Source organism: Sardina pilchardus, chromosome 4 (genome assembly GCF_963854185.1).
Source record: "Sardina pilchardus chromosome 4, fSarPil1.1, whole genome shotgun sequence".
Lineage (NCBI taxonomy): Eukaryota > Metazoa > Chordata > Actinopteri > Clupeiformes > Clupeidae > Sardina > Sardina pilchardus.
This window is the reverse complement of record NC_084997.1, coordinates 5,257,966-5,272,340: the sequence shown is the minus strand read 5'-3', so window position 1 is coordinate 5,272,340 and position 14,375 is coordinate 5,257,966. Positions and strand designations below refer to the sequence as shown.

Here is a 14,375-nt window from a genome sequence, read left to right as displayed (position 1 = left end):
TAAAGTATTGCTCAAGCATTTTTCTTTAATTGTTCACTTATAAAAATCCTTGTAAAAACACACCAGTCAAAGCCCCAAGGCACATTGGTTCTATTTTAGATCAATTAGATATTCAGAATCCATATACCCGGTCCAACTTCTGCTCTTTCATTTGCTATTAGAATAGGCGGACATAATTCTTGCTTTCTATCAGATGAGTTTCAGGGCTTAAGCAACTCATCATGTTTGAGATAAGATGCTATTTAGCTGGACACTGAGGGCCAGATGTACTAACGTTTTGCGCCCATTTCAGGCGTAACGTGCGCGTATAAACATGGGGATGGTATGTACAAACACGCCGCAATGAGAGAAACACGCAGACTGCCTGCCGTGGGAGCTGAGAATGGCTATTTGCGCTTTTCCGTGTCATGCATATTAATTCCTGGGCGGATCACCTGAAAATGGGTGTAACGCGCAAGTACAGGGGAGGAGAGGTGCTAATAGCGATTGATTAAGTATTCCGCCTTATGTATGAAAACAGCGCACGTCTACTTTGCGTTGAAAAACTTCCGCCCTCTGAAAGCAGGTGTAATCCAAATTGCGGTCAAATGCGTCTATTAGAAAAACGTTTAGAGTCAGCTGAATCAATATTCAGAGCATCAGTTTTCTTCATTATGCTATGTCAAAAGCAACCTTAACTTTTGTTTGCCTCTCTAACATCGTATTTTCTCTTTCACGACATAGCCTACACTTCCCAATCTGTTAGACAGGCATTACTGTAGCCTAAGTCATATCCTTATAGTCTACCTGCAGTAAATAGTTCACAAGTATTTTTTTAAGTGGATTAGTAGAACTTCTAGGTCTACTCTGTCTGTCGCTGCTCATTGATATCTCTTTGTATCATGTATGATCGCTAAACTTGGATTCTTTTTAATATTGCAATATTCAACTGCGCTTGTGGTTCAGCAGCTCTGCACACGCAATAGCGTTGCAGAGGGGGCGGGAACGGGCGGGGATGACCGCAGTTAACGTAATGAAGTGACAGCTTAGTAAATTCCACGCAATATAGCCAAGCACAGCGTTCGCATTCTGCGTTTACAAAAACTCGCTGTTAACGCTGTGTTAGTACATCTGGCCCTGAGTATGTTTACATGGACATTAATGTTGTGATATGAACCCATTTGAGACAGTATTCTGACTAAGTTGCTGCTATTGCAAACATCATTTGCTGATGGCCTTAACCCAAATAAGGTCATAGTGGGAATGCACAGTAATTGAGTGATTCTGATCTTCGTGGCGTTATTGAGGTGCATTATGGGCATGATTGTGCCTTAATCACATTATAATGTCCTATCAGACATTTTGGTGCAAAAATAATTATGGACAGAATGTGGGGCACAGGTCACAAAGATTCTTTGGAACCGTGATAAACTGTTTATACAGTCTGCGGTTGTACATGTCAGACATGTATGCTGCGTCACATGTAAACGGAAATCCGAATGGAATATTTTATTAACAACTCATCTAAACACCACAATCACATCATGGTCTTGTTCTGCATAATGTAATGCAGATTATGTACGGTAATGTAAACGTAGCCACTGATCCTAATACTGGGTGATGGGGCAGGTAATTTGCACGCGTAGTGTTTGTCAGTCATGGTTAACTCAGTGGCATATGGTGACAGCCTTGCCTGTGGCTTGCAGGGCATGATGTACCTGGAGGAGAGGAGGCTGGTGCACAGAGACTTGGCTGCGCGGAACGTGCTGGTCAAATCCCCCAACCACATCAAGATCACAGACTTCGGCCTGGCACGCCTCCTGGACGCAGACGAGAAGGAGTACAACGCCGACGGAGGAAAGGTGGGCACGGCGCTCGCAGCGCCCTCCACACCACACCACGCATGGTAGAGGGAGAGCAGCCCTGAGACGGCCTGATTTCAGGAATTCACTGTCTTAGAATTACATATCTGATCGACCACATTACATAGGGAATCTGCAGAATATCAATAGCAATTAAAAATTGGAAATGAAATTATCTTTAAAAAGAATCTCATTCATTTTAAAATCAAACTCAATTTAGGCACAGAGTTTGTAAAGGAGGCAACAGAGTTTGTGAAGGGCACACTGACTTTCTAATATTGACTTTTACTAAATCTCATCATAATGAATAACACAATATCCTGGGTTTCACCTTCACTCCTACTGTACCTGCTTTGCTTTTGTACAGCTTGCCAAGCTTCACTGTGGGATCATGCTTTGGCTCCAGAACCCAGCTGCTCTTCTGACATTGCCTTTTATGTCCCTCCCATGTCCGTGCACTGGTCATCTCATCTCCTGTCCTGTGCCCTTTGTCTCATGTCCTCTCCTCCTTCCCAGCTTACCCAGCTTCAGATGAAGCCAGTGGTGATGGCAGCGGCTCTGCTTAAAGTTAATGGGACATACGGAACTCTGTTCTGCCTGCCATGTAGCAGTCACTGTGCAAGGCCAGCCACTCTGTCCCCTACTCTTATTTCACCTCAGCTAGTTGTCCACCACTCTCTATTTGGGCTGTTTGTGCTGGCCAGTCACTTTAAGCCTAATAGGATGCTTTCAGGGAAGCCTCCTAACATGAGGTCTTGCAAACGCACAATATTTCCTTCCTCTCTGTCAGCTCTTGTCTAGATGCTGATTGTATGAGTCTCTCAGCAAGGCGCCACGTAGTGACTGGTCATTATTTGCCTGCAGTCTTCTGCTAGTCCATTAAAATGATATTCAGAGTGACAGGAGTTTGTTTTTTTCCCCAGTTCATCTCAGTTTCAGTGAGAAAGTCCTCCTGTGCAGTACCTGTCAAAGCCCTATACTCACTCATTAGAACAGAGTTTGAACCAGGAGCTAGCAAACTTATAGTAATTACTGTGTTACTGTGTCTCTATTAGATGCCAATCAAGTGGATGGCCTTGGAATGTATCCACTACAGAAAGTTCACCCACCAGAGTGATGTGTGGAGCTACGGTAAGATGGAATTTTGCACATGCTGTTTAGTAGCGTAATAGCCCGAAAAACAATTTCCAAATGGCTTTTCCCATGAAGTCATTGGAGTGTTGCTGCCGATAACCGTCTCTCCAAGCTGCAGGCGGAGTGCAAGCGCGGTGGATTTAACACTGACTCTGTTCTTTATGCAGGAGTGACCATCTGGGAGCTGATGACTTTTGGAGGGAAGCCGTATGACGGAATCCCCACCCGCGAGATCCCAGACCTGCTGGAGAAGGGCGAGCGTCTGCCCCAGCCTCCCATCTGCACCATCGACGTCTACATGGTCATGGTCAAATGTACGTCCATATTCTCCTCTCCGCCGTGTTTTTTCGAATAACAGAAGGGCCGCCATTCCGCAGCACTCTTGAAAAGCCTGTCGATATTTCTTTCATTGAGGCAGCCAAGCACGCCATGTTGTTTACACACACATAACAGAGAGATATTCATCCCGCACCCCCCAATCACTGTCAATACTGCTTTTTAGCCAGCCAAGCAGGATATGGCCCGTGTTCTAAAGCTGTAGTGGTGGGTCTGCGCTGGCCGCGTCGGACGCCAGAATATTCTGGAAGAGCGGCGGGGTCCGCGTGTACAAAAAGACAGATTCAGAAAAGCTCCATCGGGGAGGCTGGGCGCGTTCAATCGGCTGCCACCGGTGCCGCGTCCAAACTGATGATCTCATCAGCCGGCCGTCTGGACTGACACCTCGGGCCGGCGGGAGGGCTGGGGGGGGTCAGAGGTTCCTCTCTCGCCCATCCTGCCAGCCAGGAACACGGGCGCGCGTGCCAGCGACACCCCTGCCATGCCTGGCCGTGTCGCGCCGCTCCCTCGCAGCGCACGCTTCCTGCGTCGGGCCGACAGCGCCGCGCCTCCTGCCAGCCTTCCAGCGCACAGCAGCCCTGTGGAGCAGCAGCCAGCCAGCCTCATGCACCTCCCTCACCAGCACCTCCTCCTCCTCCTCCTCCTCCACACACACACACACACATAGCAGGGCACTGTGAGGACAGGACAACAGCAGGGGTCACCCAAACATACACACACACACACACACACACACACACACACACACACACACACACACACACAATAGCCCATAGTATAAGCGCCTACACTATTAGAGCAGCCTGTCTCCATGGAGAATGCCTCTGATTGAATTTGAACAGTAGATTTTTACATTTTCCATAATGCAGTGCATTGCAAAGCCGCAGTAAAGTGAGGGATATACTGTCTAATAGCAGTGAGAGTCCCCCATAGGACTATGCAGACTATGCTAGCTCTCTTGCTTTTCTAAGTATGCTCCTTGTTATGCCCCCCCTCTCCTCCTCTAAGAGTGTTATAAGTCTGTAGGTTGACGTTGTGAACCCATGTCATTGTGTGAGTGTGTGTCTGGCCACCCAAACCAAAGTCTACCAAAAGACAGAGGTGAATTAGAAGGGTTCAGTCAGAATAGAACATGGGCTGTCTAAGCCCTCTGGCCCGCTGGTCTCTCTCTCATCTCGTGACCTCGCCCGCACGGGGACAGCAGAGCCGCCGCTCAACGCGGACACCATGGGCGCGCTCTGGGCCTGGCATGGGACTGGCGTGTGACTGGGGCACCGGCTGGCACGGCCGCCCTGCCTGCTGCACAACATGGCACTCGGAGCCACATTCCCACATATGGTTGCAGAGGTGCTCTTGTTTCATCTCCCTCTCTCTCATATCCGTATGGTTTAATGTCATTCCAGGGATCATGAAAGGAAGTGTAAAATGAGCAGTCCAACGTGTTCCGCGCTCCCACGCCGCTTTGATGGCGAATCAGAGGAAATCATCCATGTCAGCCATGCAAAAAAATTGCAGCCCCTATGAATAAATAGTCAGTCGAAGTGCGAGAGTGGATAAAAAAAATAGATACATAAATAAATAAATAAATAAAGGCGAATTCTCCCACTGCGACTGTTGAGGGATTTAGCCAGCAGGGAAGGTAGATTAGCAGTGTTATCTCATGTTTTAAATCTGAGGTAGAGAGGAAATCCACAATCCCACTGTGAGTCACTACTAATGCCTCAAACTTGCTAAGCTGAGCGCTAAGCTGAGCTGCGGTGTGGTGCGGAGTGTCCTAAGGATTGGGATGTGTTGCGTTACAGGCTGGATGATCGACGCAGACAGCAGGCCCAGGTTTAAGGAGCTTGCCGGAGAGTTCTGCAGAATGGCCCGCGACCCACAGCGCTACCTGGTGATCCAGGTAAGAACTGCATTGGAACACCCATAGCTGGTGCCCTTTGGAGGTGTATACGTATCAGGTAGGACTTGACTGTAGACTGTAGACTGAACACACATTAATGAAGGAACAGATGACACTAGCACGGTCCAGGTTATGAATTCAATTCACAAGTGACACTAAAACACACCAGAACCCTCGTCCCATAGAACAAGAGGCTGAGTCCAGATGGACTGGCCAGGCCTAATGCTGGTGTTGACGAGTTCCCGATGTCCGTTCAGGGGGATGACCGCATGAAGCTGCCCAGTCCCAACGACAGCAAGTTCTTCCAGAGCCTTCTGGACGAGGAGGAGCTGGAGGACCTGATGGACGCTGACGAGTACCTGGTGCCCCACGGCCTCAACATCCCCCCTCTGGCCTACACCCCCCGCACACGCATGGACTCCAACCGGGTAGGCAACCCCTCTCCTCTCACCAGCAGCACTGCTGATACTCGCCCGTGAATTCCCCTTTTCCCCCACAATGTGTCTTTAGACAGACACTTTTCGTCTTCATACAACCTCTTCTGTGAATAGATTGGGGCTGTTTTAATAGTCTCTCTAGATGCACAGCATTGCCAATAGTTGTTCGCGTCCCCACCAGCAGAGGAAAAGAATCCTCCGATATTCAAAGTCAGTGCTTGAGGATTTAAATCTCCAGCCTATCCAACTATATCAAGAACAAAAGGTCAGAAGCACTTGCCAAGTTTTGGTCTTGTTTTTTAAAAGTCAGCTTTTGTTCCTGGCCAATCCAATGCATTTTCACAAGCCCCTGTATCCCCATAGTATTTTGTGGAAGCAATCTATTTGATTTTTGTATTGGTCTAAATGAAGCCTTCCTTCGGATTGCTTACATATTGCCTCATGACCTTGGCTTTGATGATTTGTCAGGAAGTAGGCTTTTCCTCCTGCTTAAATCAATTCAGCACAATCACTGATGACTCTCAACTGCCCCTGCTGTACAGCAGAATATTGAAAGAGTCTTGGGTAAGTTTCTCGCCATCCAATAATGAATTAAAAGTTGGGTCTCAAGGATATAATAGGTCAGCAGTAGTGCAAAAGGTGGAGGCAGAGACATGCAACAAGTCAGGGTTGTGATGCACGCATGACGTGAGCCGAGTGCAAACGACACCCCCTCACCCTGAGCCACCGAGTGGAAGGCTGCCATGAAATGGTGACTCTCAGCCTGGGGAGGGCTTTGATGTGCCACACATACCTCTGAGAGCCAGCCCCTGAAGAGAGCAGTATGCCCCCACACACATACTCGCACACTCACGCACACACACGCACACACACACACACACACACACACACACACACACACACACACACACACACACACGCACACACACACGCATGCACATGCACACACACACATACACTCTCTTCTCTCTCTTCTAGAAGGAGCTGCCAGGAAGCCCCTGTGCTGTGGCTTATTCCCCAGTGTGACACACACACACACACCCACACACACACACACACACACACGCACACACAGACCTGGGCTGTTGTCCCCCCGGCCCCCCTCTCCCCTTCTCGCACACTGGGCTTTTATAAGCCAGGCCTTCTTGTGTAAATATCAGGGCCGCCTCTAAAGCAGGATTGCCTTATGCATCCAGGCCCGTGGGTGTATTTGCTCAGCAATGCGCCGGCCATAGCTCTAAAAGTCTAATTAACCCAGGGTGCACATAATATAGTTTACCCCTGGAGACCTGCGCCCGCATTTATCAAGCGTTTCAGAATCACCTCCAGGATTGGGAGATCTTGGCCAGGATGAATAATGGTGCTGCAGCAGGCTGGGCCCTGAGAGGTGGTTATCACACCTCCTGCACCCACGAGCAGAGCGGAGCACCACTCTCCCTGCAGCACAGGGGACAGTGTGTGCCTGCGGAGCCAGTGCTCCCACTCCAAAGACGCTCGCGTAATTGAGAATTTCAGTTCTTATCCGCACCATCTCTTTGAGTGGGCTAATTGTTGAGAGGCATTGTCAGTAAGACCCACTATTCCCATATTGGCTTGTGTGAACAGCAGAGCTTGCGTTTGGGACTGACTGGCCACCGTTTCTCTCCTGCCGTACTCCCTCCATCTCTTCCCTCTCTCCTCCCCTCACTCTCAACTCCTCTGTAGAAAGGCACACTTCAACACGCACTGGCGTAACAACAACAGAATTATGGTAGGAAGCAGCGGCTGGGCGCCATGAAGAGCCCTCTCTGTTCTGCTTGTGTGTGGAGGCTTTGGCTCACAAAGCCCTTCCTCTGTGCGCTGAGCTTTCTCCACAGAGCACGGGAGCCATTTTGCATTCTAGCTTCCGTTTTGTTTCCCCTTAAAAAGCATGAGAAGGGAGAGAAAGCCCTATGAATATCAATGAGCGACATCAATCCTCCACAGGCTCTTTGCTACATTACAGAAATCTCGCTCCTGCAGCTCTTGGTGTAAACAGCGCTTTGGGAGAACAAAATGATGGCACGTTCTGAAAAGGGAGAAAAAGTGATCAGCTTATTAAAATTTGTACCGAAGGAATAGATCTGGGACAACGCATTTGCTGGAAGGATCTCATGTCTGTTATCTCCAAGGCCTACTCATCGTATTGTCCTTAAAATATTGATAACAATCTAGTCCAGAAAGTTCAATGATATGGTTAATTTCTCTCCTGGAAGAACAGATCACACTTTAAGTTTAACTGCCCTTCTTAATATTTTAAGAAAACCCCTTTTGGTAGAGAGTGTATATTTGTCTGCTCTCCTTAAATATTACATTTTGGTAGACCCACTTTGGTATTAATGTCCAAGATGTGCTCTTGAGTCTCATTCTGGCTGCCTGTCTGAGAATCTTCACGGTGTAGAGCGGAGGAAGGTGGAAGAGTGGACGTGAGTCCCTGATAATATAAAACACAGCATGTGCTTCATGAGACTAGCCATGATGGGAGATAAAGACAAATGAATGAATCCATCAAAATGGACATGAATTATTTAAGTGGCCAAGAACTCTTCCCAAATATTCGTAGTATTTTAAATACCCAGTGCCTATATGAGCCAGATCAATTATTTTCTCTTTTCTATGCTCTATTCTTCCATTATAATTGAAGTTGCTTTACCAGGCAATTAAACCAGCAAGAAAAACAGAATAAAACATGTACGTCTTTGTCCATCACACAGCTGAATCTTGTGGTACTCTCTGCCTCTTCAGAACCAGTTTTTGTACCAGGACAGCAGCTTTGCTAGGGAGGAGATGATGATGACCATCCCTCGGGTGGTGGCCGTGACGGCCCTCTCCCCCGCCTGCTCCTCCGTCACCGACTCGTCCGTGACCCCCAGCACCGTCTCCGAGGCCTTCCCCGACCCCCGCTGCAACGGCACCCTGCGCAAGCAGCCGCAGCAACCCCTGGTGAGGCCCGGCCCACCGGACGACAGCAACGGCCAACGCTACAGCGCCGACCCCACCGTGCTGCTGGGGGAGCGGGCAGCCAGGGGCGAGACGGACGAGGACGGCTACATGACCGCCACACAGGACAAGAACCCCACAGGTAGAACACACACACAGGACACGAACCTCACAGGTAGAACACACACACAGGACACGAACCTCACAGGTAGAACACACACACAGGACAAGAACCCCACAGGTAGAACACACACACAGGGCAAGAACCCCACAGGTAGAACACCCACACATAGAACAAGAACCTCACAGGTAGAACACACACACAGGACAAGAACCCCACAGGTAGAACGCCCACACAGAGAACAAGAACCTCAACGGTAGAACACACACAGGACCATTACTTAGACTTAGAGGGTCCACATAGTAGATAGAAATATCAATTTATTTTTTTCCTTGCACTTCCTTCAATTTTACTTTTGATTTATGTATGCACTGATACTAGCTGAATAATTTAAATCAGGGCAGGGTGCCTGTACTCTATTCAGAATGTGTCAAAGCCATTCTTTATAAGTGGTGTTAACTTCCTGCTCTCTCTGCCAGACTATCTGAACCCTGTGGAGGAGAACCCCTTTGTCACGCGCCGCAGAAACGGAGACGTCCACGGAGTGGATGTCCAGGGGTACCACAGCGCCCCCAACGGGCAGCCCAAGGGAGAGGATGAGTACGTCAACGACCCTCTCTACCTCAACACCTTCCACAACTCCGGAGAGAAGAGCCAGGACACTCTTCGGAAGAACGGCATTCCTCTGTCCCACATGGTGGCGGGCGGCGCTGGTGCCACTCTCGGCCCCCAGCACCCCATCCAGGCCGGCCACCCGCCGCACAGCGGTCTGTCGGAGCACCCCCTGCGCCCGCACCTGCTGTCACAGCCTCCCTACCCGGCGCCTCCGTCCCTCAGCGCGCTGTCCAGCCACACGCTGCACCCGGCCCACGCCGGACACACGCTGCACCCGGCCCACACGCTGCACCCCGCGCACACCGGCACCATCATGGCCGACAAGAAGCCCAAAAAGACCTTCGACAATCCCGAGTACTGGCAGCACAGCCTCCCCCCCAAGGCCACGCTGCACAACCCCGAGTACCTGCAGGACTGCAGCACGCGCTTCTTCTACCGCCAGAACGGACGCATCCGGCCCGCCGTGGCCGAGAACCAGGAGTACCTGTCGGAGTTCGCCCTCAAGCCCGGCACCGCACTGCCCCCCCCGCCCTACAGACAGAGGAACACTGTGGTGTAGCCGGCCCAGGGGCTGGGGGTGACCGCGGAGGGGGAGGGGGACGGGGCAGGGGGGCAGGAGAAGGCTAGAGCTGGATACGACTCCACAAACTGGCACTTCCACCAGAGCCACACTCTATCTTACCAGCGAGACCAGGACTGACACTTCAACCCTCCACTGTTCCAGAGATGATCCACCATCCACTATGTCCAGTGGCCATGGCAACATGACACATGAGTCCACCGCTCCCCGTCTGTCCTGTTCCCCTCTTCACTCCAGCTCACCTGCCCCCGCCCCCATGAACCCAGGATCCTCTCAACCATGACTTTTCTAAAACTGGATGCTCTCCTTGCGCTGTGGTCAGCGAGATACTGTACGCTAAATGCTAGAGGTACTGGCCATTACGTGCTGCTGGCTACTGACTTCAGTCCCACAGGGAGATGACACTGACACAGCCTGTTGCTATTACCAAGGACTAAGGACAAGAACGGGGACAAAATCCTGGAAAGAGTGGCACATACTGTATCTGGCACATAGCATCCTATATATTCTCCTCCTATGTTGTGGAACAGCACTTCCTGAGTACAAACTCAAGTCCTGTAGTAATATATGACTGTAGGCATTTAGTAGTAGCAATCACAGTCATCTTTTTGTAATCGCAGTCCCAGCCTGTGGGAACTTCACACAGGAGGCTGCGTCGGGCCACACATGGAACTCTGAGGACTATCTCCTTACCTCTGCATCCACACTGCTGCCCCCATCGCCATGCTGAATACATTCCAACTGAAGATGCATCGGAAAGGGATCGATATTATTTATCTGTTTTCGCTGTGGCGCCTTTATAATCGTCCTGTATAAAAAGACCTGATGTACAGGCAGTACTGGGATATGTATCCACTTGTGGACTTTTTCTGAGTTGTCCAATAACAATACTGCACTGGCTTTGGATTGAGATCACCGCAACGCTTGGAATGGGTGCCATTACTCCAATGTCCATGTCACCATCTTAGAACATTCAAAAACTCCACATGTCTACCATATGAATCTGTATTCTTATAAAGACTCCCATCATTTCTATTCATAGTGCTATCGGTATTGCCAGTGATGCTCGTCTATATTTATACTCCTGGCTATAGATCACCAATCAAATGAGAGATGTAGTTCACCCATGCTAAGAGGAACACACAGGGGTCAGTCCGTAGGACCCACACCCATTCTAAGGTGGAGGCAGAAACAGTGAAACCACTGACCTGGAGACATGTACAGCACTGCACAGTCCCACCAACCCCAGACAGGAACTAAAGCCTGGCTGAGATGTCCCCAGTGCTCTCCATCTTAGCCCCATTGTGGAGTGGTGCATGTGCACTGTGCTGGGGGCCCTGGCACGGCGTGGCATCCGGAGCAGGCGTCTGGGCCTGGCTAGAGTGGGAGGAGCGCTGGGTAATAGTGGGCACCAGAGAGAGGGCCTGGGCAGCCATGCTGTGGTGGCAATGAGAAATGATGTGCCATTATCAATGCTCATCAAGCCAAGATTAGCCCACCACCTGCCACCAGGCCTTGCCATCATCAGGAGCTATTTCCAGTGTTTTGTCACGGTCCGGGCTACTGGGGGAGCGGGGGGGGGGGGGGGTTGTATTTCCAACTGGTAAAGAATGGACAGAGTGTAAAAAAATTCATCATGACACGGGGGGAAAATGAAGCCCCAAGAATAGCACAGACTGCGCCCTAGACGAGTGGCAGAATGCCAGTGGAAAGTGCACTAAAATGGTGGCACCCCCGCACCCGCACCCACACCCGCTCCACCACTCCAGCATTGATATGCGCAGCGCATCTCCAATGAGGGAGCGCAATTGACCTCATTAACCACATGTTTCTTTACTTTGGCTTCTAATGGAGAAGTGAGAGCGCAGGGCTATCCAAAGCCATAGAGGGAAGGTGTGTGTGGAGGGTCACTGCCAGAGCGACACATGTTTTGCTGCTAGAGGAAGATTAGCGCATCTGAAGTCTGATCTTGGTACTTGAGCTGATTTCATAGCACTTAAGGATCTGGCAGAGCCAAAAGACAGTTTTTAAGTACATCATTTAATTCCCCACTGATTTTTTAATTGTGTTATGTTGAGTTGAGTTGCTGAGGAAGTAGATAGTTGTAGTCAGTTCTTCAGTGTAGATGTACTAGTAACTGATGTTTTTCTTAGTGAAGGTTTACCCTGTAATGGAGCACTTTAATAAACACTCGGCATCATTGGGAAAACTAGGAAGATAATGGAGAACTCTGTGCTGAAAGCGAATATTGAAGATGTGTTGTGTTCTGCAGTGATTACAGAATGTGCCAAACGCTATTTGGAGCTTTTTCCTCTTCCATTGAAAATAATTGCCTGCCAATTACACAGCAGTTAAATCACTGAGCAGCACATGGCAACGTCAGTGAGGACGGCACACAAGCAAATAAGAGGGTTTGGAGAGATTGTTGACTAACTTTGCAGCATCGTTTTATTTTGATTTTTTTGTCCGTCACTCCTATTTAACCTTAAAAAACAAGCAAACCATATAGCTACTGAGTTTTATACTTGAAATACAAATGCTTATGGCTGTTCGGTATCTTAGCTTAAGTATTTTTTCTTTGTTTTGTGGCTGTAATGATTACTACTTTATTTTCATACAAGTAGTAATGTATAATGTTGTACAGTCAGGGGCAGAATACTGCTGTATTATAGATCACTGTTCCATTCCCATTTTGCAACAGAGACTAAGGTAACGGAGGAAGTCATTTGAGTTGAGATCAGAAAAGTAAAATTGCTTGGCTTTTGTATTATCCTGTTTCCATGGGCAACTGTAACCATGGTAATAGAAAGCCAGCCCCCTAAAGTCCCCTGTTCATATCCAACCCGACCGAATGGCATCCTGTTAGGTGTTATGAATGTGTACCCCCCCTTAAACCCTCACAGAAGTCTGAGGTGCTCTCCCTCTGCTGAGGGGGACGAGCGTAGCTGGATGAGGAGGCGTCGCTCCATTTTAACCAGACAAAGAACTGTTACAGAGCTCCGTGCTGGCAGACAAGCAAGCTCAGGTGTTTGAAAACAAACAAACATGTAGCAAACACTGTTGTGCGCGTGGCGTAGTTGAACCAACAAGCAGCTAAACGGGGAGCAACTTGACCAAAACACTGAGAGAGTGGACGCCAGTCCCCCACCCACACCCACACACCCACACACAGACCGGAGGTGCTGAAAGGCGGGGGCTGCTGTGGACACAGCAAAGAGGAGGACTCACTTATTGCCAGACTCCCTCCACAACGTCAGAGTACAACACTATCACATGGAGCACAGTAACTCTCCTCCATTAAAACTCATTTTCATACATTTGATACATTTTTAGGAAAGGCAAATGTTTAAAAAAACAAAAACAGATATTTGACAGCTATTTTACACATACATACTGAGTCATATTTAAGTGAGTGTCTTGGTGAATTCTTATATTGTTAACCTGTTTGAATTGTGTAAATAATTGCTTTTGTTTTGAGCTTTGTACTGACGATAGGATGTTCTTGTGACTACTGTACAGAATGGATGGAGTAGCACAGGCATGTGTTGAGGGCATCTCGAGCCGTCTCGAACTGTATCACTCAAACTAAGGTTCTTCACTGAAGTATGTGGACAAAAAAAGTCCTGTTTGATTGTACTCCACTCTCACTGTCATGGCAAGTATCACTTGACGTAAACACAGTCAGATCACAGGGATATCGTATTCCTATGACTTTGAGTTTACACATACTGTACTTCACCTTTTAGGTACATGTATTTTAGTTGTTCTATGAACCAATGCAATAAATGTAATCTCAGCACCAGAACAAATTATTCAGGATTGCAATGCAGTGGCTATGTCACAGTGATTACGAATGAGAGATCACACCAGATACTAATCTACCAGGTGTCCACTAGCGTTGGTCATTTGGTGGACCCCCCCGCCCCTCACACCATAGTGGTATGGACGTCTGCTGAGGGCGTTTGATCAGTAGGTTTACTTGTTTTGTTGTGGCACATGCAATGGAATGTTCCACTGAGGGAATCTGCGGGTATGACAAGGGTTTTGTTGTGGTTCTCACACTATGACACTTTCTAAAACATCTTTACTCTTCTTTTTGAATAAAGGTTCCGGGATATTGTGTCTCTGCTTTTAATACATTCACAGATTCATATTTCACACGGGGAAAAAGGTAGTGCATTCAACTTGTGGGGAAAGTGTAGTAGCGTGACATACTAAGCACAGTTTACATGTTTATAATTGATTTTATATTACTCAAACAACCGGAGGGGAAACTCCTTCCAGCAACACAAACATTTGGAAAGATGGCTCTTGGTCATTTTACTACTATATGTCAACTGAGAAAATGTGAATAGTATTTTTATAGACTGTGGAATTGGCCAGGTGCACTTGTACATAGATGGGAAAACATGCTGTTCGGATTGCAAAAGGCCTTTTGAGTTCTTTCTGTCAC

General features: G+C 48.5%; 1 protein-coding gene across 3 annotated transcripts in view; it reads left to right on the top strand.

Moving 5' to 3' along the window:
- LOC134078119 (receptor tyrosine-protein kinase erbB-4-like) overlaps positions 1-9,901 on the top strand; it is a 222,629-nt gene extending 212,728 nt beyond the window's left edge. For 2 of the 3 annotated variants that reach the window (XM_062533796.1, XM_062533795.1), the window contains exons 21-27: positions 1,686-1,841; positions 2,897-2,972; positions 3,143-3,289; positions 5,114-5,211; positions 5,397-5,639; positions 8,412-8,748; positions 9,207-9,901. In XM_062533796.1, the coding sequence (XP_062389780.1) occupies positions 1,686-1,841; positions 2,897-2,972; positions 3,143-3,289; positions 5,114-5,211; positions 5,397-5,639; positions 8,412-8,748; positions 9,207-9,901 (1,752 nt within the window). The remainder of the gene's footprint in view (positions 1-1,685; positions 1,842-2,896; positions 2,973-3,142; positions 3,290-5,113; positions 5,212-5,396; positions 5,640-8,411; positions 8,749-9,206) is intronic. The other variant, XM_062533797.1, reaches the window with a different exon arrangement.
- The last annotated feature ends 4,474 nt before the right edge of the window (positions 9,902-14,375 follow it).